Source organism: Struthio camelus, chromosome Z (genome assembly GCF_040807025.1).
Source record: "Struthio camelus isolate bStrCam1 chromosome Z, bStrCam1.hap1, whole genome shotgun sequence".
Lineage (NCBI taxonomy): Eukaryota > Metazoa > Chordata > Aves > Struthioniformes > Struthionidae > Struthio > Struthio camelus.
Window position 1 is genome coordinate 3,180,160 of NC_090982.1, and position 25,191 is coordinate 3,205,350.

The following is a 25,191-nucleotide window of genomic DNA, read 5'->3' on the forward strand; positions in this document are numbered from 1 at the left end:
TGAGAACTGTGCTCTCAAAAGTGTTCAAAGCAATGACTTCACTACAGCATCAGAGCACTGGAAATCAACATGGTAGCCTCTAATGAGTTGAGGAGTTGCACATTTTCTAGTATCTTTAGTTTGTTTCTCTATAGGGCCACAGACACTGAGACTGTTGGATATAATTTCATCCTTGCCTTGATTCAGCATAAGCTAATTAGGAAGCTCATTATTTATTTGGCACAAATTTAGCATAACAAATCAATTTAACAGGGCACAAGAGACAAAGTAATTTAAAATGAATGTCAGAATCAAAATGAAATGGCAGGACGGAATATTTTAATTTCTCATAAGGCTCTAATATTCTAATGGTTTGGAAAGCCTTAGAGGCATTTGAGATGCACATGGGTCAGCACAGACCTCCCAAGGAATGGCACAGCCTGCTGATTAAAGTTGTGTCTTATCTCTTCTGGGTGGCACTGTTTCCCCTCTGGTCTCTCCTTTGCAATCCCACTATATGGAGCTCATTATTGTAAATCAGAGAGATAATTTGAAAGAGGAAGTATCTCTGGAATGTGACAAAACTGTACCAAATAGTTAAATATTATTTTTATGAGTTGATAGAAACACCTAGACTTGGTAAAATGTCATTGCACTTGCAGGACATGACAAATACTTGATTTGTGCTGAAATCTTACACAATTACAGATTTTTTCCAAGTAGTGTGCAGAATAATTGAAGATTATCGTGTTGTCAGGAGATAAAGTGCTTTCCAAAGTAGTCTGATGCTTGTTTCTCTCACTTCTCTGATCAAGTCCCAACATTAATCCCTGGGCCAGATCCAAAGCAGGTACCAAACAGAGCAGTAGGCCTGCACTGCCTTACACAGCAGTCTCACACAATGACAAATCTTTCAGAGAGAGGAGAGGTCCAGTATTAAAAAGGAACATTACAAACGCTTTTTTCTCGGTCTTACAATGTAGTGGTGGTCTTTTTGCACCTAGATAGAAACATATCAGTTCATGAGGACTTTATGTGCTTAAGTCAGTGAGAAACTGCAGAGACATCCTTGCATCTTCTGGTAAAAACCTCTGATTTTAGAGCTGGAGATTCCTAAATTCTAGAGCTGTTCAGATACCTTATATGTCCATCATATATATTTTGTAAGAGTGACAAATAAAATGAAATTAATATGCAGTCTTTGGCAGTAATGAAGATTTATATTTAACATGAAGAAGTATGCTGAGAAGTCATATTCTTGTCCAAATGTGGAAGGTGCCTACTAGCAATTCAGTAAGAATATACAAATACAGATGAGTACAGGTTGACTCTCAGTTGAGATCTTGAGCATCCAGGTGTTTACACTGTGGAGTATGAGGCAGCCATCTTTCTTCATTCATTTAGGTACGTAGGCAGCACTAAGGGCTTTCAAGCAATCTTTGCACGTTCTGTAGTCTGGTTCTGGCCAGTGTCTTGACTGCTTTAGATTATATAGACTTTACACAGACTATTCCAAGCAAATAAGAGGGAGATTTCATCTTCATCTTCCCACTAGCTTTTATGTTTGTTCATTTAAGAAAAAGGGCAGGTTCTAGATACTGCTGCCAATGTTGCAAATAGTTAGAAGGACCGTAATTTCTCATTCTGACTGTTACTGATCTGTTCAGGAAACTGAAAAATTCCCTTTGGGAAACAAAGGAAGGAGCAACTGCTTCTACAGTGTAAGTGGAACATATTGTGATCTGAGGCAAGGTTTTGGTTAAAGAAACTAATTACATTGGGCTATCATTAAGAACTGCAGGTGGAAGTCTTAAATAGTGGTTCAAGATTTGATCACAAGATTTGAACAACTTTACTTTAAGGCTTTAAGGTCCTCCAGTGTGTGCATTTTTGACTTGAGCACTGCAAGGAAAGAGAATTGACTGTTTTTTGAAACAAAACCACTTGTTGTCTCTGCTGTATAGGTAACGCATCCAATTGCCAACTTATACAGAAATCTGTTCAAATATATGAATTATTTTGAATAAAGGAGGGGACATACCATATCAGAGTAGTCCAAAATCCAAAGTTATGCCACTGAGGTTCATGTTGTTACATCTATAAAACCTGGAAAAATTAAGAGAAGAGCTATATCTATATCAAGACACCACAGCCACACAGGAAAGCATGAATCTTATTCTGCTCAGTAACATGGAATATTATACAAGTTCATAAACTGACTTCAGCCAAGGATCTTTTCATAATTCAAAAAAACTAATGTTTATTAAGTGCCTGTAACAGTAGGCTTTTTTCCCATGCACTCAGATACCTTGTTTTGATTTGAAAACTACTAAAACAGTGTGAAAGGATGTCTTTTTGCATCAAAGATCACAGAATCACAGAATCACAGAATCGTTTAGGTTGGAAGGGACCTCTGGAGATCATCTAGTCTAACCTCCCTGCTCAAGCAGGGTCCTCTAGAGCATATTGCCCAGGATCACATCCAGACGGCTTTTGAATATCTCCAGCGAAGGAGACTCCAGCACCTCTCTGGGCAACCTGTTCCAATGCTCTGTCACCCTCACAGTGAAGAAGTTTTTTCTCAGGTTCAGATGGAACTTCCTGTGGTTCAGTTTCTGCCCGTTGCCTCTTGTCCTGTTGCTGGGCACCACGGGGAAGAGGCTGGCCTCATCCTCTTGACACTCCCCCTTCAGATACTTGTACACGTTGATGAGATCGCCTCTCAATCTTCTCTTCTCCAGGCTAAACAGGCCCAGCTCTTGCAGTCTTTCTTCATAGGAGAGGTGCTCCAGCCCTCTAATCATCTTGGTAGCCCTCCGCTGGACTCTCTCCAGGAGTGCCATGTCTCTCTTGTACTGGGGAGCCCAGAACTGGACACAGGACTCCAGGTGAGGCCTCCCCAGGGCTGAGGAGAGGGGCAGGATCACCTCCCTCCACCTGCTGGCAACACTCTGCCTAATGCAGCCCAGGATACCATTGGCCTTCTTGGCCACAAGGGCACACTGCTGCCTCATGTTTAACTTGTTGTCCACCAGCACTCCCAGGTCCTTCTCTGCAGAGCTCCTTTCCAACAGGTCAACCCTCAGCCTGTACTGCTGCATGGGGTTATTCCTGCCTAGGTGCAGGACCTTGCACTTGCCTTTGTTGAACTTCATGAGGTTCCTCTCCGCCCACCTCTCCAGCCTGTCCAGGTCCCTCTGAATGGCAGCACAGTCTTCTGGTGTGTTAGCCTCTCCCCCCAGTTTAGTATCATCAGCAAACTTGCTGAGGGTGCACTCTGTGCCTTCCTCCAGGTCATGGATGAATACGTTGAACAAGAGTGGACCCAGGACTGACCCCTGGGGGACACCACTAGCCACAGGCCTCCAACTTGACTCTGCGCCATTCACCACAACCCTCTGAGCTCGGCCATCCAGCCATCCAGTCACTTCTCAATCCACCTCACCGTCCACTCATCTAGCCCACACTTCCTGAGCTTACCTAGGAGGATGTGATGGGAGACAGTGTCCAAAGCCTTGCTGAATCCACGCAGACAACACCCACTGCACAGTTCCCTCAGCATTACTTCTTTCCTATGGTTACTAGCTAGTGTAACTCTTCAGGCTGACCGCAGAGTACAACCAACATGAGATCACCAGTATCCAAGTGCTGATAGGAGTAGATCCAGTCGCAAATCAAGCATTTCACTAACAAGAACTTTTTTGTGGTGGCGTTGGGTAGAGTTATGCTACCTATCTGTTTACAGATTTCTTCCTGAGACTTCTGTGAATACAGTGACTTGCTGGTAAACCTTTCAGTGAAACTACTCACAGGAAATTTGGAAGGAGAGGTTCAAGTTATTCCTTTTTGCCTCCAAGTGAGAGAAGAAAACCAAAAGGAGTGTTTGTTTAGGATTCATCTACAGAAGATATACATGGATTTGAAAAAGCAAGCCACCTTTTGGTGTATGAAGGCCCTCCTCAGTGACTTAAAGCACAAATATCACTGGTCTATATAATATTAACATGCAGAAATATAAACTTCCAAAGATAGTATCCGTTTATGTACTGATTGAATTTGGTTGACTGTTTTTTCTGTGAGTAGAGGCTTGTTCTAAAGAACCTTACTAGCAGGTAAGCTCTTAAGCGCTGATAAACTTTAAGCAGGATCACAAGGTCCCATTTAAGCTATATATAAGTTTGTCTGAATTGCCAAATCAGCACCTAAATATGGATATACAAAAAATCTGACACAATTTCATATCCTCCCTGGGGCAAAAAAAACCAGACTGATCAAATTGCTAAATATTTCAGCTCCCTCCCAGAAAAAAATTCCTGGCAAACCATGATAGCAGAATTCTGTGCAGATGTTCATTATGTAAACAAACTTAGAACTATACTCACAGACCAGGCTTTACCAGAATGGCTAGAAGAGTAGCCCTTCTGCAATATAAGATAATCAGTCTTAATTACACAGATGCCTGCCTAGTGTTCCCTTTTCTGAATGTGGAGAGAGGCTGCCAAGTTATCCGAGTCAGTATCTATGCTGACAAATGAGCCAGTAGATCTATCATTAAAAAACTACCAGCAATTCTAATGTTTGTCATCAGAAGTGCTTCACTTATCACAGTGTTAATAATACTGAAATGAGACACCTATTCATGGACTAAATATCACCATAGTTTTGAGTTCACTGGGTGCTTTAAGTGCCTGAATACATTATCAAAACAGTCCATGATGATTTATAACTCCTTTGACTCTCCTGTCAAGAGAAGACTACACAGTAGTCTTGTACACATTGCAAAGCTGATAACAAAACATTTTCACCAGATCTGTCCACTGCATGCATGCATAAAACAAGACATAGTCTTACTCTCCACCAACAGAGTTCTAATTTTTGTTATTCTTTTGAAAGATGATGAGGGTTGCTGTACTGATCCATGTTGTCTAGCAGTCTTTACTTCCAATTCTACTGTCTTAATCTCTCTTTCCCTTGTCTTAAACTTCTCAGATCAGTTAGACTCAGTTTAAGATACTTTTAATAGTACTGACTATTGGCATACACTCTCTGGACTTAGCAATACGTGATGACTGTCTCAACAGAAGTTGCTTCTCCCTGTGGGTAAGAATAATATGATTTTATATATATACATATATGCATATATGTAATAGCCAAAGCAAATAAATAAAGCCCTCTCTTTCATTTAATAAATTTTTGTCAATCATCTAATCTGAATTTGCATAGCAAAACAACAGACCAACATAAAGATTCCCTCAAGGGCTGTGCATTTTTAGCTGCAGTGTGCCTTCAGGGATATCACTCTTAGCAATGGTGGCAGAGCACATTTGGACTTCTAGAAAAAGAGAGAGAGAGATAGAAAAAAACACTTTTCCTTTTCAAAATTATTCAAACTTGCAGTAACCTCAGCAATATGTTCCCAAGTATTAACAAGCAAACATTCCCTCCAAAAGCAAACAAAACAAATACTAGCCTTCAGTCCCACATACCTTTCTTCAGGTAGTACTAAAAAGTCACAAAGCTCAGTTTTTTGGAAGATTATCTTCTGTATGTGCTGTCAGTTCTCTACAGAGACCAGCGCACAGCATCTTCTCCACAGCATCGTATTGGTGTCTGTAGCAGAAGTAGAAATAAGAATTTTCATGTGCTCTTAGTGCCCCTGCTGAAAAAGAGTCTGACTTGTCTTCCTTCTTTGCTTGACTAGTCACTTTAAAGCAACATTGATAAAGTGGAAACCAGGTTTCCTTAAACACGTCTGTTGAATTTCAAACAGACAAGCTTCCACCCTTCACACTGATGTCAGTGGAGTATGAAGGAATTTAACATCTTGTCTTCATGAAGCTTAAGGGATAGTTATGCAAAAGGTGTGGGACACATTTCACTAATCAGTGAGACCTCAGCAGAATGTAGCCCAAAATTTAGAACATCAATACTTTAGTTCTTCTGCTAACTGAAGTCCTAAGATTTTTGTGCTAAAATCCCGCAGAACTTAAATTGTGATTTCTAGGAATGCTTGGAAGCACCTGAAACCTGGATGGTGTTTCCCTTGGGTACCCAAACAAGTGTTTCTCTGACTATCTTGCTTGATAAGGAGTTAAGTAAAAACAAAACCTCAAACCTTATAGGAATGCATACATCTAGTCCCCAGGATAAAAGGGTGAAGACGGGGAAAAGAGTTGAGGGTACTCAAAGGACTCTAAGCAAGGACATAAGAATCATACAGGCAAACTCTCTGAAAGAGGCTAGCTGAGAAGCCACAGGTCGAAAGAGGTGGTAGTTCTCCAGCAGAGCCCTGGCTGATATGCTGAAAGATTGGTTGTTCTGCTGAATTTGCCAACAGAAGAAACTGAGAAACAAATAGGTGTAGAACATCAAGGATCTTGTTAATCAGGTCCTGTCTGTAAGTGGCAGTAGTCAGTAGTTTGAGTAAGCAAAGACTTCAGAATTGTGTAAAACCTAGAAAAAACTAAATGCCAAAGAACACACTTTTTAAGTATCTAAAGCAATTGATGTGCTGTTAAGAACGCTACTTTAGAGTACATAACTGAGATTGGCCTTCCAAGTATTGTTCCTGTATCTGTGAACGACTTATGTGTGAATGTTTATCTATCTTTTAGGTATGAGTGCAGTAATATATAAAATCTTTCTCTCTATTTAGATGTATATATACACATGTATATATATATATTATGTTAGATAAAGTGTTTTTTGTTTTTGTTTTAAAATCCTTATGGGGAATGGATTGTCTGGGTATGAATGGAGAAATGGTTACCAGAATAAAAGAATGGAGGGTCAGTTGATACATATTTTTACACAATGGTAGATCAAAATAGAATAATGTTCTAAAACTCTTGGTCCTTGCTCATGTCTGCCTGTAAGATATCAAAAAATTTTAATTTGTATAAAATTCTATTGGAGGGTGAAGCCCAGGGAGGCATGGACCAGGCTAAATGTTTTTTTTTTTCTTTCTTGAAGCAATCTTTTGGAATACTCCTGTCATATTTGAAAGATGACTGTATAATTTATGTGTCATGTTTAAGGGGAAACAGGATGGATATAAGCTGTAAGAAAGAGGGAATGTTAAAAGCTAAGGAAAACCATGACTGTGCAGCAGAAAATGGCATGGATTGTAGGTACAACTCCATTGAAGAAGAAAAATGTCACTCCAGTCCATGGAATAATGGGTAGTGTATTACAAATCTTTCCAGAGTGTTTTGGGGTTCATGAGCTGAAACCTAAGGACAGACTTCCCTTGTTAGTGGGTTATTATGGTAAGCTGTTAAAATATTTTGTGCTGACTGTGCTGAAGTAATGGCAGAAAAATGAGTGGCTGCAGTCTGGAAATAGTGGATTAAGAAAGGCCCTTAAGGAAATTGAAACTGATCTGCCATTAGAAAAGCAAAACCATTTAGTAGCCCAGAAGGAGGTTTCAGAGAATTAGCAGGACGCAGAACAGAGTGGAGGCTAGAAAGGGAAAAGGTATATTACAAAATAAATGAAGGGATTTAACTGTGTAATTCAGCAGACTTCAAAGGAACATAGGCAGACCTTAAAGGGGTCAGACAGCAGTAAAAATGAATTGGAAATTAAACACCTGCAAAAGCAGATTAGTATGCAAAATGTAAAAATAGCTACTCTATCTGCAGGCATTAATGAAGCGTTTGAATGGGACCCATCCAAGGAACTTGATTTTTTGGATGATATGCGTGAAAGGGGAAAGCAGGAGTGGGAATGGGAACTGTTACCTCAGGGGAAGGTAAAATATCCCCAGGGGATGTGAAACATTGCTACCAGTTGACCTTTAAAATGTCGCACATTTGGGGGTCACAGTGTGGCACCAACCAATAAAAGCACCAGCCAGTGGTCTTGGAAAGTGTTACTAACATGACCATTGGTGCTCTGCTCAAAAGGCAGCGGCAAAAGCTATCTTTTAAGCCACCTATGTGTGTGCTTGGTGATGTCAACATGGAAGAGAGCAGTTTCCTTCCCACAGTTCTCATCCAGGCTGAGTGAGACCTGGATACAGTTGTCTTCGCATCCAGACAAGATTGAGACTTGTATCTTTCCCTCTGGAGAGATGGAACCTAACGTCCAGGTTTATGGAGAGAGAGAAGAGTTGCAGGACTGAGATAGCTCTTCACTCTAGCTTATTCAAGCTGTTCAATCATGTATGAAATAACTGACAATTCACCAAATGAAAAGACATCTGTTAGTATGACTTTTTTCTTGTGTCAGGGGTGTTCAATTAAAGGCAATCATAGATGCTTTTAGCATCAAGCATTGGCCATCATATTGATATGAGCATATAGTCCTAAAGCTTTCTCCTCCCCATGTGTGATGAAATGTGCAGTGAAATTAATGTTGAATGGGAGTGAAATTAAGAAAGTTTTATGGAAAAGTCTCTGTTCTCTAAGGACAAGATCTAGGATTAGAAATTAGAACTTCTGGCAACTGACACTGATTTGCGACTTTGAAAATACTGGTAGCACATATGTAGTTAGCGTCACCATATGTCTGGGTAAGAGATTTCTGGTCATCTGAAACTCTGAGGAAGCAGTACTTCTTTCCCTTGCCTCTCACTGTGTGACAAACCCTCTGGAAATCTTCTGTATTGCTACAGTGTGTGCTCCAGTCAGCTATATCCTTCACACGCAGGACATCTGATGCTTCTGGGAAATGTTAGACTTATTGCATACATACACTTTAGTTGAAGTGCACCTGAAAAGCAGATCCGGTATGCCCCAGAAGCATCTTATACTGCATACACACTGAGCATCTGTGCATGCGGAAAAACCTGGGCAGGAACGTGACGTAATTATGCAGTTAATGTCACAACGGCAAAAGTTCCTGATATAAAATTTTTGATGTAGAATTCTTTTGCTGGAGTTATTTATCTATGTTCCCCAATTAAATGATTCATCTAAGACTTTCTGGTTGCTATAAGTCAATCTATATATATATTTTGTTACTTTTACTGATGTGATTGTTTCTGCCAGAGCAAGATACAAGTTTGGTTTTAACTGAAATATAAATATAAATACAACATTTTAAAATTCTTTCCTTCCAAAGTCTCTTTAAAATGAAGATATATCTATTTCCTGATTATTAGTTGATGTTTAGTTTTATATTCTTAATGTTGTGATTCTCTGAAGAAAAGTTACATTGACAAGCAGATTTTGACTGGGGCTTGATGCTTAGAAGAAAGTCCATTTACCAAAATATGGGAATTTAAATGGAAAAAACCAGAAAAATAGAGCTAATAAATGCAGTATCTTCATTAGACTGGTTATCTTTCTCAAAAGTCTGTGCACTATAGCTCAAGCTCTTGAGCTGGGGGAGTTAATGAGTCCATAAATGAAATAAGCACCTTAGTATCAGTTGCAATGGTGTTTGGCAGTTTTCATGATGGAGGCTATTAAGTTCGTACTGCAACAACCTGTCACAAAATATCACTAATTAATTAGAGAAAAGCATTTCTTTTGCCTGTTCTTATCCAAAACTCCAGAGGTCACTTCAAGATAGCTCATGTTTTGTACAAGCTAATCATGTTTGCTTCAGCCTCCGCTAATCTCACAGCAGAAATAAAATTTAACGTGCTGCATTTCCTTTTTGCCTACTCTACTAAAATCTCACTGAAACCAGTAAAGGCCCCAAAAAGGCTAGGCTAGTGTAAAAGTGATGAGGATGAAGTCAGGAACTACGCAAAGTTTTTGGATAGGTCGATTTTTTTAGTTATATTAGTGAACTTTACACTGCTCAGAATACAAAAACTTTTTCAGAGAAAGTGGGTACAGAATATGCTACGAAGATTAGTTCAAAAGATGCTGTTTTAAACAAAATCTGCAAGGATTTTAACACACCTGTCCCTCTACTTATTCTCCTCATCATTCTGTCTCTGTCGATTTTATGAAAAGCTAGGTTTAGAGGACTGCATTCAGAAAGATGGTCTCCCTAATTAGTGGGCTTTAACGCCCTCCTTAAAGTACTGCATACATTACAGTAGCTTCAAATGAGGATTTTCTTACTGTTGGAAAATTATGAAACAAAGTAGACTTGGGGAAGGTCCACCACGTTCTCATAGCTTTTTCCTTTGTGTTTTGCTGTATTATTTTTAGCAATGCCAGTTTAGCTATTTGTTTAAAACTTACTTCCCAAAGCATTGCGTGGTCATGCAACAAATCCCAGGCTGGTATAACAGTTGAGGTTGTTTCATTGGCTTTGGCTCCAGATTACAGTGCCATGTTTGCGACCTCACATCAGTTCCATCTTGACCATGTGTCTGCTGTCATGCTGGACATGTTTGCTGCTCTCTTCTGCACTGATACAAGTGCTCTTGCTTCTTTCATACTGCTTTTTAGGATGTCCCTTTCTTCTAATTGCCTTCTTACTGTTGAACCTGTTTGACAATAATCTTCCTCTTAGACATGACCAGTTTGGGCAACCCCGCTCCCCCCCCACCAGTTTTAGATGTCCTTTCACATACACTGTTACACTGATATCTCTGTCTTACCAGCTGTTATTACCTGGGCCATTTTTCTAAGGGTGGTCTGTGGGAGCGCCTCCTACCCCGGATGTGTGGAAGTTTGGTCTACAACTTTGGTTTAAGCCTTTAGGGATACTTTGTGAAGGAGCTGACTCGAGGCTCATAGGAATGATTAAAATGTTCCCACTCCCACTGCATGCAAAACTCTGAGACTTTCTATACTGGCTCCATGCTAGAAGTTCCCATTTATTGGCATCTAACAACTTTCCTGTTCTTAAAAAGTGGACCCTCACAATTTCTTTTCTGCTTTGTGTGCTGCCTTTTCCCTTGCTTCTGCACAGTGCAGAAATGTGGGCAAAATAGACTAGATCCTCTAAACTCTGCAGCTAGATACTAGTAATTTAAGATCAGTGAAGCAAGTGAGGCTGGAAGGTCTTTTATTACAGCTGTTGGCCCCTTTCTTTGTGAAGGTTGCTCCCACTGCAAAGTCTGTGATGAAATTACCTAATTACTATGGTTCCTTCTGGTTTTCTAATACATGGGTCCCTACTCTGGTTTTACTGAATTTTGAGAATCAAAACCAGAGAGAAACATAAACCTAAAAGAAGGATTTTAATTTTCTCAATTTTTCTCAGTGCTCTTTTATTTCAGGAATGCAACTGCTTCATCAAGGAGCGTTATCATCCCGATTTCTCCTCATTATGTAGGAGAGCAGAACAGCAATGTGATTGGAGTGAGGAATGAGATGGTAACCTAAGCAAACTGATAACATGCAAGGCTTCTCTGATCTCTGCTTCTCACTTTTGTTCTTTCTAAGGTGTCCTGGAAGTGACTACATTATGGCAGAGATTTTAGGCTGTGCAACTAGATTTATTCACAACATGATGCAAACTGATCACAAATAGGAGTTTTCATGGGTGTCATCCACAACATTGCCATGGTTTGCTGGGGGTTTCTTGGGTAACAGCAGAGAGAATGCTAACCCAGCTGGAGTCCAAGTTTTGGATGAAAACCTCCTCTTGAGAAAAATGCATCCTACAAGGATTCCTTTCTCTGAGGAGATTCAGCAGAGAAGAATCCCTGCTTAATTCTGGGGAAGTTCTGACAAATATAGGCTTCTTGTCTGGCTTTTACAGAGTTTACTAACTTCCAAATAATATTTTCAGACATTTCTGACTTTCTCCCTACAGAGAATCATGTAAACTGTTTTCATGAGTTATTGATTAAAGTGTCTGCTTTCTACTAAGAATCTTTTTAAAACTTCAAAAAGTGCCCAGATATCTTGCATACAGTGTGAAACACAAATAAGAACACTGCATTCACATAAAAAAATACTGTAGCTAGTGATCATTGAAAATAATAAAAAACTCACTAAACACTTGAAATGCCAGGGTAAATTGAATTTTACACTGTTCTGTCTTTTCTTTATTTTTTGAAGATTTTACAAAGTACTTTTTCCTTGAATCTGTTACTATCAACTGAAATAAAATAAAGGCTGTCAAAAAAACACTATCCCTTTTCATTTTAATTTCTTTTTCCATTCTCTATCTTTAAAAATCTTCTCCAACTTCCGAAGTTCCAAATGATGGAAATGCAGAGAAAAGTTTTGATTTTTTGTTTAATTCTTTTTTGATAGGCCATATTGTGTTTATTTCAAAAAGGGGAAAAAGAGGGAAGCATGAAAAAAAACCTTTGACATTTGATTCTCAATATTTTCAATACTAGTGGAAATCTACCATATTAAAAGCAAAACTGAACAAAACCTCTGAAAGCATTTGATGATGTTCTTCAATTATGAAAAAGGCCAGTTGTGGTAAAGAAATTGCAGGCAGGGGTAAATATCCGACTGGCTTTAGCGGAAACATGCACAATGGTAATCCGGTACTTGTGAAGAGTACATTTTCTCCATGAATAGGAGGTGGAAATCATACCTTCTCTGCTTGCTTCGAGCTTTCCGTGAAAGATATTAGTCTCATGCAATGCATCATCACCTGACCCTGGTAATTAAGGCAATCAATTGTGTACGGCAGAAACTGTAGAATCAAGATTCAAATCAGATTTGCTCAGCCTCTTCACATCAGGGCTGTCAGAATGATCTTGTAATATGGCATGTCTCATAAGATAAATTTTTATTCCAAAAGAGTCAGTAGAATTTTTAGGAGCTTTCAGGTTTTATAAAAATGGCTTTCGGCATGTTACCAAGTCATCCTGTTATATGGCATTTTGACTGTCTGTCAATAGTTCAGATGGTTTGATTTGGAAGATTCAACGGTTTTAATTTTGAATATTACAATTTATTTGTTGTACTTTTATACTCAGCCAGGGCTTTCCTTGTAAACTGGAATATCATGATAAATAATATGAGGACTCTGTTCTCTTCTAGAAAGATACACAGCCAAGGTCAGAGGTCAGGGTCAGTGAAGGAGAAAATGATACCAGTGATAACAATTTAATAATTTTTTTCTGATCTGCTGACCCTCTTGAGCTGCACAGTAGCTTCCAGCTGCCAGATGGAAGGGAAGTGGTGCAGGGTAGCAGGGCAAGTTTAATATAAAAAATTGAGCTGGGTGAGATTGACAGAAAAACTGTGTTTGTTTTCCTATTTACTTTCTGACTTCTCACCACTAATCCCATTGAATAGTTGGGATTAAAGCACTCCACCCTTGCTTATTATAAACTACAATGACGTTAGAAACAGATATGGTTTAATCTAACAAAAGCTCTAAAAAATGTTCTAAATCCTCAAGCCCAGCTTGTTCAAGGGCAGTTTAACTTTGTGAAGTGGACAAACAAATGTGCAATGGACAGAAAAGGTCCAGATACAATAACTTCATCTCTGCATGGGTTTCTGAGGAAATGCCAGCTGTTTTAAGGCAGCTTTATGGTTCTTTTCTGCTACTGTGACAATATATGTATTGACTGAGGTCTGGCTTTGAGACACTATCTTATTTTGTATGAGTTTCATATTATACTTAGATGGGTTTGTCTAACTGCACTCTGATCCCATGTAAGTTTCCTGCTGTTGCCTTTTGATCTCCTCTAGCTCACACAAATCCAAATGGAGCAACTCGTCATCCTAATTTGAACTGTTACCGATGGGTACAACAAGACCTCAGATGTGCTCCCTGATCAATCCATATGACGGTCCATGTCATTTAAAATGAGCCTAATCTTCTACCTACGTTGCATTTACAAAAACACAGTGCTGACTTGACACATCTCTGGTCCCAGGTGCCAGACCTGTGTGGAAGAAACCTCTGAATTTCTTTGCTCATCAGAAGAGTTCAATATTAATCTTAGTTTGCTACAACAATGAATGCAAAAAGTACACACTTGGCATTTTATTAACTTGAAGGATTATACTTTCAGTAAGGTGTGAGAAAGTAGTTTATCTAAGATGTATTATCTGTTACACCTACATTTGACTTTCAATACTCATCAGTTCATAAGCAGATATAACTTCAGAAAAAGCAAGCACAGCATTTACCCTGTTTTACTGGAAAGAAAACAGAAGAGCATTCCTATTCTACTCTACCAATATTCTCTTTGTCATGTTACCTTCTCTTTGCCTTTTAATGGGTATCTCTGCTCACTGCTTTTGCCAAGGTTTTGGCTGCACATGCAGGTAAAATTAGCACAAATGCAGGGCTATTAAAGGTGCCAGTTATGTCTTTTGGGCACTTCAGGGCCCAGTTCCTTGCTTTTCTTGCTCTTCTTTTATATTGCCTATTTTACACAACAACAAAAACGTTGAGCAGAAGCTCTCTTTTACTGACTGCATTTTGGACAACCCTGCCAATATTAATCTTCACCGTGGCAATTTCTTCTTACATCATGCTAAGTACACTCCAACTCCCAGGTGGCACTAGGCACTGAGAGCTCTTGCCTTGGAGACTGGTTCTAAGTTAATTTTTAATGTTGCTGTTTCTGATTCCTCTGAAGGATAAGCAGGAACATGGATACTTCTGTCTGCTTATTTTCCATGGAAGTCCTGACCTCTGGAATAAGCTCTGTATGCATGGCTGCCCGTTCTTGCAAGTAATCTCACAGCTCTCCATGTAGGGCTGAGTGAGCCCAAAGATATGAGTAGATGTGTTGGAGCCTGTTGCAACATAAACACCTCCATTTACAAAGCGGCTTCCTCTCTCTTGCTCTCTCCCGCAGCTGTAAGAGAAAAGTAACGAAAGGCATTACAGTGGTTCACAGAGTCAGATTCAGGTAAATGGGAAATATGACAGCCTCTAGGCTTCCATAACCATTGAAATTTTCTTCTGTGTATTCAGGAAGGTGTTGGCAGTTACACTGCCTGAAAGGAACAAGAGATGCGGAGAAATTCTCCTGTAGGCAGTCTGAGCCTTTCTAATGTATTTAAAAGCTTGCATAATACAACATTATTTACTTTGAGTTTGACTCAATTCTGAAATATTTCAATAAGTTTTATAAGCATGACGGAAGGCAAAAAGTAAAAGAGACAGGTCAGTGCACTGTTTTCACAAAGCTTACAAACTAGCAGTAAGCAGCCAGCTTGCCATTACTCCTCACAATATTTTTTCATACTTTTTTTTTTAAACTCTTATTCACTGTGGAAACGTTAAATCTGTGAAGTTGTCTATGTGTGAAGCTATGAGGGGAAATCCTTTCTGTTCCTCCCTTCTGCTACTGCCAGATACAGATCACAGCAATCAGAAAACGACATTCAAGAGAATATGTAAATGGTACTGAAACCACCAAAGCTCAAGGGTTAGGGAGAGCAGGAAGCTGAAAAGGAATGAGGGTGGATGCAGATTTCAGAGAAGAATTGTAGGAAAACACACATCCTAGAACAGCTTTGAAAGAACATTTAACAAGTCAATCACTGCATATTAATTATTGTTAATGGCAAGGTTGAAAATTTAACCCAAGTCTCTCATTCCAAAAAATTAGCCTTAATTAGATGTTTATATAGCATATAGAAACACATTTTAATGTGGATCAGCCCAACATCTGTGTAAGCATATGACATACAACAATAGTAAGACCTTACCAAATGCCTAACAGTTGTGGGCTCATCAGCTCTGCTAAGACTTTTTAAGGGCTCCAGGTATCTGAACACCAACTTTAATTTTTAGAAGGGCTTGCAGGTGCTTACATTTCTGAAAATTAGGATGGTTTATCTTTATTCTCACTTGTGTAGGTTTGTCTATAGCATTAGTCCTATTCTGAATCTTGAGAAAGAAAGATGTTATGGGGCTTCGTGAAGACAATCAGGGAGCCATTGACAGACCTGGAATTGGAGTTTCTGGCACTGGCAAGTTGTACATAGGTTTGCTATCTTACTTGGCTCTTCTGTATCACATGCTTGGGAAATATCTTTCTTCTGTTAGCTGATGAGTGATGTTAATAGTCTCAAGTCTTTTAGTATGTGTACAACTCAGTTTCTCCAAGCATAAAAGAAAAGTTAATACAGTGGTTACTGTTTGTATAGTCACTATAGCCCTTAGTCAAATCACTTAGTGCAAACTGAGGGGATGCAAATGCAAAATAGTAGGGATTTTTCATCCAGGTGTCTTGAGTAATTGAAGTTTTCTACATGAAAAGCTTTCTACTTGCTGAGTAAATAAGGGCAAAGTATTAACATAATATCATTACATCACTCATAAAAATCTAATGAACCATAAGCATTCTGTGAAGGGTAAAGAATCTGGGTAAACGTTACCTATGAAGCTCCTTGATTGAATAGCTCTGCTTAAACTGTTACTTCCCAAACCTCACTGACCTGTATGTTTGTTGCCATCTTGTCTGCTGCTGTAGGATTTATAGTTGGATTACCCCTGTCACTTGCATAGTTTAAGTCCAGACCCATGCTGCTGACTGACACTTTCATTATTTCTTTCTGTTTAGCTCTATTACGTGAATGTAAGCAAAGTAAGGGATGTATTCATTTTGTAGCTATGCTTAGCCTTCAAACAAATATGTCTCTATTGGCAACAGAATAAATAACTTTTCATTAGCAAGCTCTTCATTAGCCTTCTGATTTCTGCAAGCTACACCGAACAAGCAGTAGCTGAGCTAAGATGTGAATAGTCCATGCTGCAACATCCTTGTGCTGAGGAAGTCTCATTAAATGGCTTTATACCTGTTTTGGGTGGAGGTGTTATCTGCTACACCTGGAGAGTAGGGTGGAGGCTTCTTAAATGGTGGTAGTGAGCCTTGGGCTCCAAGGAGGTGAGCAGAATGAGGAGGGTTAGAGCTGCTGTGGTGTCTTTTCATTGCTCTGAGGATTCCTGGATTAGATCCTTTGCTCGAACTCTGCTGATGTTCCTTGGTCTTGTTTTATGGGGTGCTGCTGCAGCTCTAGCCTTTGGTGGAGCCTTTGTGATTCTGATGTACAAGAACTATGAATGTTTTCTTCAGGAGTCTTTCTTGCCTCTTCCAGGCTGGCTGGCAATTGCAGCTGCAATTGTTCTGCTGCCCACTGGTATTTTGGCTATTTCTATTTCTGCTAAGAGCTCCCGTTATCGGCAAGGTGTGCTCATGTACTTGCTGCTGATACTTCTCTGTCTGGAAATGTCTTCAGCTGTTCTGGCACAAATCTACTCTACTAGGATGGCTTCTGAGCTGAAAAGTACTATGGGTCACCTCTTCTATCAGTACAGTGGGCCATATTCTGAGAATCCTGGCAGCAGGGCTGTGGACAAAATCCAGAGGAAGCTGCAGTGTTGTGGGGTGCAAAACTACACAGACTGGGTAACAGCAGCAACTGTTTCTTGGGATCTTCCAGCTGAGAAAGCATGTGTCCCTAAAAGCTGTTGTAAGGAGAAATTTTCTCACTGCAGGGGAGACTTATGCCAGCTGGAGCAGCTTTTTCAGGAGGGTTGTCTGAGGAAGCTGGAAGACCAGTTACACTTTGTTATGCTCTATGTGTTTTGGTGCTGTACTGTGCTAAGTATCTTGGAGCTGTTGGCTGGTTTCAGCAATGGCATCCTCATGAGGCATCAGCCTTTCCAAGACCTCCGAATTCTCGACTCAGCTACCTTCTCATAGGCCTTCATATGCTGCTGATGCCACTGACCTGGATGTGGGTTTCTTTGGTTTTGTATCACTTACAGTTGTATTGAAAGCAAACTTTTCTTTTTTAAATATATTTGTGTATAAACCAAACTACTCTATCACTGCTGGTTTTTTTAATTTAATATTAGAATAAAAGATCATTCTTCTAATCTTATTCAATAAGCAACCCACAAAAAGCCTCAATGCAGTCAGGAAAGTCTTCAATATGTGTAAATGTGAAACTACTGAGGGGAATAAAAAAGTTGTAAGTAGATGCATGCCTTGCCCAAGAGCATAGGAATATAGTGTAAGGTTATGACCTGAACTGTTGGATTACTATTTGCTAGATCCACAAGCACATCATAACTAATCTCTGGCTAGCCAGAGCGAATTTAGGATTTGTGTACATTGGGAAACTATGCTGTGAGAAGTAGCAGCAATTCTGAAACACTTCTGTTTTGGAGTAGTTTGCCTCCTTTGGACTAAGTCTGTCCCTGTGGAAAGCTGTTTTGGGATAGCTGAGCAAGGCTATCTACAAACAAGCAGAGAAGTTTCTCAGCTTCTCTGATATTAGCAGAGCTGTGGCAACTTACACTAGATGAGACTGGCCTTAAATCTTCAGATGACCTTTGTTATGGAGACAAATAGGATTTTCTTGTTAATGTGTTTCATTTACAGCAGAGCAATATCGTTATGCTGTTAGCCTGGAAGAGCTTAGTCCGTCCTTCTCCACAGGCTTCCTGCATGACCATGTGCAAGCTGAGCTAGGCCAACTAGCAGCCAGTCACTCATAAGCATAGTGTTACTGAAAGGCTGGCCTTTGGGGCCTCCTTTGTAAAAATCCTCCACTGAATTCCAAGCTTTTTCATAAATCCTTCTGGAAGCATGCCTGCCTCCCTGCTAGGACTCTGTGAGGGATTTCCATCTGTGAGGGATTTTCAATGTCTACTGAGCTGAAGGTGGTCTGATCTTGGCAAGCGCCTAGGAGACTTGAAAGTTTTCTTCCTATCTGCTCCAAGGTGCTCAAAAAAGACATGTAAGTGCTTCCCTGTCCATTTTGGACAGAAGATGGAGAAAACCATTATATTATCTGCATTTATTGACTTCATAGAAAACAGAAACATATCTGGAATTTATAGGGCTTAATTACTAATTTAAGTAATTATTTTGAAAAACTCAGACTATAACGTTAGGTTAAATTCTTTTTCTACTTGATGGAATTATACTTGGTAATAAAGAATCTAAGATGAGAAATGAAACTCAGCTCCTAAATCTCGCAGTACTATTCTAGAAGATGAGAAAAAGCAGCCTGTTTTGTGATCTAAGAACAACAGAGAATAAATTAAACTACGTCTTCAGTTATATCAAATGATTATAATTCATTCATTAAATGGTGTAAGTGAAGTTAAATAACAGCAAGCAAGTGATAAGATAATGTAAAACATCTTTTTAAGCTGGGTAATGTGATCACCTTTCATTTATTACATTAAGTTCAAAATACTGGGTATCAATGCTGTTACTAAATTAGTGGAAATGCTTGTAATGGTATACTAGTTAAAACACCAGTGTGTAAGTGAAGCAATGCCTTTTCATATTTCTCTTCCAGAGTGGCCTATTGGTACAATGCAGCTATTTCTTTCAAAGTGGAAGCTGAGATTTTAATGTAACATGCTAGCCATTTTTTTATAGGTAAAAACTTTGTAAACATCAGTTGTAGGGAGTCAAAAACAAGGAAGTAAAGAGTATGACTAATAATTAACTAACTTCTCTTTCTCTTGGAAAGAGAAAGGGAGGAATTAGACACTAGAAGCACAAGCTTATAAGAAAGATTCTAGTGAATTTTCAAAATACAAAGCCCATTTTAAAGCCTTTTTTTTCATATTCATACTGGAATAAGAAAATTATTTATTTTCTTCTTCTTCAGATTGGCACCCCACCCTATCACATCTTTCGTGCTGTAGAATTGGGTTGAAATTAATGAAAAATATTAGAAATAACATCCCTTATTAAATCAGCTTATCTCCTCACAATACTTAGTGAGAGAATATTTCTCTGAGGAGTCAGATACCAATTTTTTTGTTGAAACTCAGCTATCCTAAAGCCAGAACTTTTTAACGCCACAAAGAATATATTCTTACTTGGTGTGCCAAGTTGCAAAATCCTTTGGAGTTTATAGATTTTCCTAATCAGTCTCATTGTGCAACTTAATCATAAAAAAACAAAATGAGAGATGCAGATTATTTGCAGAGCTATGTGAGAGAAAACAGCACTTCAAACTGTAGGTAAGAGTTATCACAGAACTGACACAAAATTTTATGCTTATAGAAGAGACAGCAACTGTCAGTAAGTCTGGAAGAGTTATCTGAAATACTTGGAATATTTCCCTTGGCTGGCTGAAGTAAAAATTTGAGTTTTTCCAGGATTTTGATACAAAAGTTGGAGGGTATGTATGTGTGAGATAGGCTTTGTCATCCCACTTACAGAAGAGTGCGTATTCTTTCCAGGGTGATGTGATCGTGACACAAAATCTAAATGTTTGTTAAAGATGGAGAGCTCATGTGAAGACAAAATAGGATTTGTGTGATGACTAGTGATTGTTGTGTTCTAATTGAGGAGGAACTGTTGAGAGAAATAGGAAATTTAATAGTAAAAGTAAAATAATAACAAATATGTAGAATAAAACACTGAAAAATGGGAGAAATATTTTTACCTCAGTGCCCTCAGTAATTATGGTCTTGCTGCTAACTCAAGTTTAAAAAACCTCACCAAAATGAACTTTCGAGAATATAAAAGACTTTATTTAACCTACTGCCATACCAGCTGCTGAGACACTGAGCCACAGGCTGTATTTCTGGTTTAGTAGGATATGAGTTAATGTTAATTAGCTTTCAAAAAAAAAAAAAAGACTTTAAAATGATAAACCTCAAATTTCTGTTAAGAAAATATATGTTGATATGTTTTTATATGTGGAAAAATACATTTTTCTTATAACGTATTTTAAAAAATGGATTAACATGTGGCAAATAAGCTACAAATTAAAGTGTTTGTGAGAACACTGTTTAACTTTGTATTTGGCCAATGAAATAAAAAAATAGAAAAAAGTGTACTAGGCAGGAAGAATATTGAAATGAAATAATGAATGAGTGAGTTTTGTATAGTGTGTAAGAAGAGTGACAGTGAAAAATGACTGCTATTAAAGAAATAAATTGTAAAAGTTTCAACAGTTAGCTGCCGCTTTTTTATGCAAATTTATAGCTACTTTTATCTTCTGGCCTAACCAGAGGATCAGACTAGACTCTCAGTTGTTGATGACCCTAAATTAGTACTATAAACAGTTATATCTATAAAATAGTGTAGTATATTTGCTGTCTTGTTTGAAAAGGGGAAAAACAGCATACTATGAGTACCTTCACCCTCTGAGCAAATAAAATCTTCAGTCACTGTACCTTATTCTGAGGAAAGGATTCTGGAATTAGTCTAGGAAATGGAAAATGAGTTAGACAGCTGAGAGAAGAAGTCTGAAGGGACACTTTAGCAGCAGTAGAACAGATTTTAAGCTTAGAGTGGATCAAAATGATTCTCACATTCAAACTATCTATGTAACAAAGAGTAGGAAAATTGAGGCTTTGCTGATACTGCTTCCCTTACCTAATTTTGATTTTTGTTTAGCATGTGACTGCAGCTGGTTCATGTCCTCTGTTTTCCTCAGTAAATACCCTGGCATTATGATAGCCTCTGGTACAGGTAAGCAACTTGTTCCTTGTTGGTGACACACAATTCAGACTCATCAGAGTTTTCCATTGCTTACTGTATTAAAAACCTTTGGATTTGATATCTAGATCAAAGCAAATGGTTCAGGCATAGAAGAGATCAGCTTCGATGTACAGTAGTTTCAAAAGGAACAGAAAATGTAGCTCGCTTCGGGTGGGACCACTGGTATCATTAATAGCAATAATTTCTTTAAAACTTTTAAAATCGGACGAGACTGGAGGGCATTACATTCTACATAAATGTCACAGGTTACCTGAAGAAAATGTCTATGAGCAAAATACTCTCAGACTGATACAAAGCAACGGTGAAAACTAATGTATGTTCATAACCATACCCACTTGGTTCGATGTCACTTTAGTCTTTAATAATATTATTAGCACACAATTGGTTTTAACTCTGTGTCTAGATTTCAGGACACAGAATATTTGTGATTTGTTGGCAGTACTGCATGTCACTTCAGACCAGCTGCTAGCTTCAGTAAACAATTCAAGCTATATGACCTTTAATGCCGTGGAATATATGAAGAGCTGCTTAAATTGACACCAGGAAAATGAAGGACTTAGTTCTGTTTGATTATATTTTTTATTCTGGGAGAAGAAAGGAATTTTGTACATTTTTTTCATTAAAATGGACTTTTCATCCTGCATTAGGCAAAACTCCAGGGAAACAACCTTTCCCCACCCTTAATTAATCCAGAGAGTGAACATGAGAATGACTAGACAGATGGTATATAACTTGAGTATGGAAAAATTGTCATCATCTCTCTTTAATTAGTGTTATAGGATGGATCTCTTCAGATATAAGTAGATATGACAAAGATGTGTTTCTCATATTCAAGAGGATAATTAAACTGCCACATGCTCAAACCAATATACGTACAGACCTGATTAAAAATCTGAATCTCTGAAAACAATGATGGATGAGCTTAGAATGCACATAGGTATTAGAAACACAGTGAGAAAAGAGGGCTGTGATATGAATTATTTCAGTTCTTGGCTGTGAAGGCAAAAAAGAAGGAGAAAATGTATTAAATATAAAAATGGGTGAAAGCTGTAAGGTGGAACTGAGGACACATAAGGACAAAACTGTGCTATATAGTTAATAATGCTTTAATTATGAAGATAGAGGCAAGCAGGTAGACTAGGCTAATCATCAAACCAATGCATATCCTTCTGAGTAGTTAGGTAGTACGGACTATGCAGACTGTTTTTTTACCTCCAGACCACAAGGCTGCTCACTGATCATCAGGGTGGGAGGTTAGGAATCCATATTTCTGGAAATGAATTTTTGCACAGAGACATGGCCACAACAAACAAACAAACAAACAAAAGCAGTAAAACAAAACAGTATTCTGTTTCCATAGCAGGGCTGAATACTGGTTTTGGTTTTAATCTCTGCCTTGCTCCTGACAGTCCTTCAATCTAGCAATAAAAGCCTATTTCACCCCTTAAGAAAAAAAAATTTCTAATGTCAGCAGCAAAGTCTTTGCTGACCAAGTCGTCTCTTTATATTTATTTCCTCTGGCTAGCTCATTGTGGACTCTTGGAGACACTGTCTGGGTGATTTTTCTTCTGGATAGACTTACCAGATGAGCAGAATGGCCACGAATGGTTCCCAAAATGCATAAACCAAGCAGACTACAGCATTTTAAGAAAGAGTTCAGGGCAATAGGAATATTTTAGTGTGCAGCCCCTCTTCAGGGGCAGGGGAACAATCTGTCCTTGATAAAACTGAGGAAAGGACTGCAGACCCAGCCTGCCATCCCAAGACTGCCTTACAAGCATTTCTGTATTTCCTCACTGAGAGGAGAGGCTGGGGTGGGGGTTGTCCTCATGTGAGTGACCACAAGAAGAATCACACACAATTCCTTTGTATGCTCATAAAGGAAGGAATTGAAACATCAGGGCCTGCACCTGCCGTGTACAAAGAGGAAGGAGCCTGCAGTGATTTCTGAAGGACTGTGCATGCCCAATGGACACTGCTTTGCCTCTCTGCTAGTCCATCAACCATTGCAAGCTCCTGTCTGGGGACTGCTCCCTCCATGGGACAGACCTTGAAATTGTTTTGGCATACAGTCTCCACATACTCTCAGTGTTTTTGCAGAATCGTTGTTCTGACTTGGAATCACATCAAAACTCCATCTAATTCATCACACTTACATGTTACTACAACACTAGAAAGTTTTGGGATGAGCTTGGTAGGCAAGAGAATTAAGGGAAAATGAGACTCACTTCAAATATAGGGTTTGCTGTCAAAATTGCATGCATCTACTCTGGTGCTGTTGGGGCTCTGTTGCTTAACGGAAAGCTGGCTTGCCAATTTCAGGTCTAGTTATATTGTTCTCCCTCCCCAGAATGTCTAAATAATGTGCTTGCGTTATATGGAAAGTGACATTGCTGTTGCTATTATCTGTGGGCTATAGCAGGAGGGGAAAAATGCTTAAGTATTTGAGCTTCCATAGAAGCTTCCTCATCCAGCTTTATTGGTGGTTTCCGATTCAAATCTTAGTTTCTCATTTCTTTTATAATGAATCTCTTGTCACTTCACTGATTGATAATTTTAATTTGATTTTTTAAGTAAATACTACTTGCTAGCACATAAATGATACTTCCAGACAGATATTTAGTTTGTTGGCTTGGTAACTACATCCAGCAAAGAGAAGTCCAGCAAAGTGGGCAGGAGACCTGCATGGATGAGCAAGGAACTCCTGGCAAAACTCCAACAGAAGAAGGAAGTGTACAGAATGTGGGAAAGGGGACAGGCCACTTGGGAGGAATACAGGGACGTTGTCCGAGTATGCAGGGATGCAACAAGGAAGGCTAACGCCCATTTGGAATTAAATCTGGCAAGGGATGTCAAGGACAACAAGAAGGGCTTCTTCAAGTACATCAAGAGCAAAAGGAAGACTAGGGAAAACGTGGGCCCGCTGCTGAATGGGGCGGGTGCCCTGGTAACAAAGGATACAGAGAAGGCAGAGTTATTGAATGCCGCCTTTGCTTCCGTCTTGGCTGCTAAGGCCAGTCCTCAGGAATTCCAGACCTTGGAGGCAAGAGAGGAAGTCTGGAGAAAGGAAGACTCTCCCTTGGTTGAGGAGGATCAGGTTAGAGATCTTTTGTCCAAACTTGACATCCACAAATCCATGGGCCCTGATGGGATGCATCCGCGAGTGCAGAGGGAGCTGGCGGATGTTATCGCTAGGTGACTCTCCATCATCTTGGCAAGGTCCTGGAGAACAGGAGAGGTGCCTGAGGACTGGAAGAAAGCCAATGTCACCCCAGTCTTCCAAAAGGGCAAGAAGGAGGAGCCAGGAAACCACAGGCCTGTCAGCCTCCCCTCCATCCCTGGAAAGGTCCCTGGAACAGCTCCTCCTGGAGGTCCTCACTAAGCATGTGGAGGACAAGAAGGTGATCAGGAGTAGTTAGCCTGGATTCACCAAAGGGAAATCATGCTTGAGCAGCCTGATAGCCTTCTAGGATGGAATGACTGGCTGGGTAGATGAGGGCAGAGCAGTGGATGTTGTCTGCGTGGACTTCAGCAAGGCTTTGGACACTGTCTCCCATCACATCCTCCTAGGTAAGCTCAGGAAGTGTGGGCTAGATGAGTGGACGGAGAGGTGGATTGAGAGCTGGCTGGATGGCCGAGCTCAGAGGGTTGTGGTGAATGGTGCGAGCCTGTGGCTAGTGGTGTCCCCCAGGGGTCAGTCCTGGGTCCAGTCTTGTTCAACGTATTCATCCATGACCTGGAGGAAGGCACAGAGTGCACCCTCAGCAAGTTTGCTGATGATACTAAACTGGGGGGAGAGGCTAACACACCAGAAGACTGTGCTGCCATTCAGAGGGACCTGGACAGGCTGGAGAGGTGGGCGGAGAGGAACCTCATGAAGTTCAACAAAGGCAAGTGCAAGGTCCTGCACCTAGGCAGGAATAACCCCA

The 25,191-nt window shown here is 39.6% G+C and overlaps 2 protein-coding genes across 2 annotated transcripts; one reads left to right on the forward strand and one right to left on the reverse strand.

Annotated features, from left to right (window-relative positions):
* Positions 1–2,218: 2,218 nt before the first annotated feature.
* Positions 2,219–5,678, reverse strand: LOC138064382 (uncharacterized). The gene is made up of 2 exons (XM_068926576.1): positions 5,466–5,678; positions 2,219–5,073 (listed from the first exon to the last, which is right to left on the reverse strand). Exon 2 carries the CDS (start codon positions 3,132–3,134, stop codon positions 2,436–2,438), a length of 699 nt encoding a protein of 232 aa, XP_068782677.1. The 5' UTR covers positions 3,135–5,073; positions 5,466–5,678; the 3' UTR covers positions 2,219–2,435.
* Positions 5,679–16,672: 10,994 nt separating this feature from the next.
* On the forward strand, positions 16,673–17,482 carry LOC104145353 (tetraspanin-36). The gene has a single exon (XM_009676829.1). The coding sequence runs from the start codon at positions 16,673–16,675 to the stop codon at positions 17,480–17,482; it is 810 nt and encodes a 269-aa protein (XP_009675124.1).
* The last annotated feature ends 7,709 nt before the right edge of the window (positions 17,483–25,191 follow it).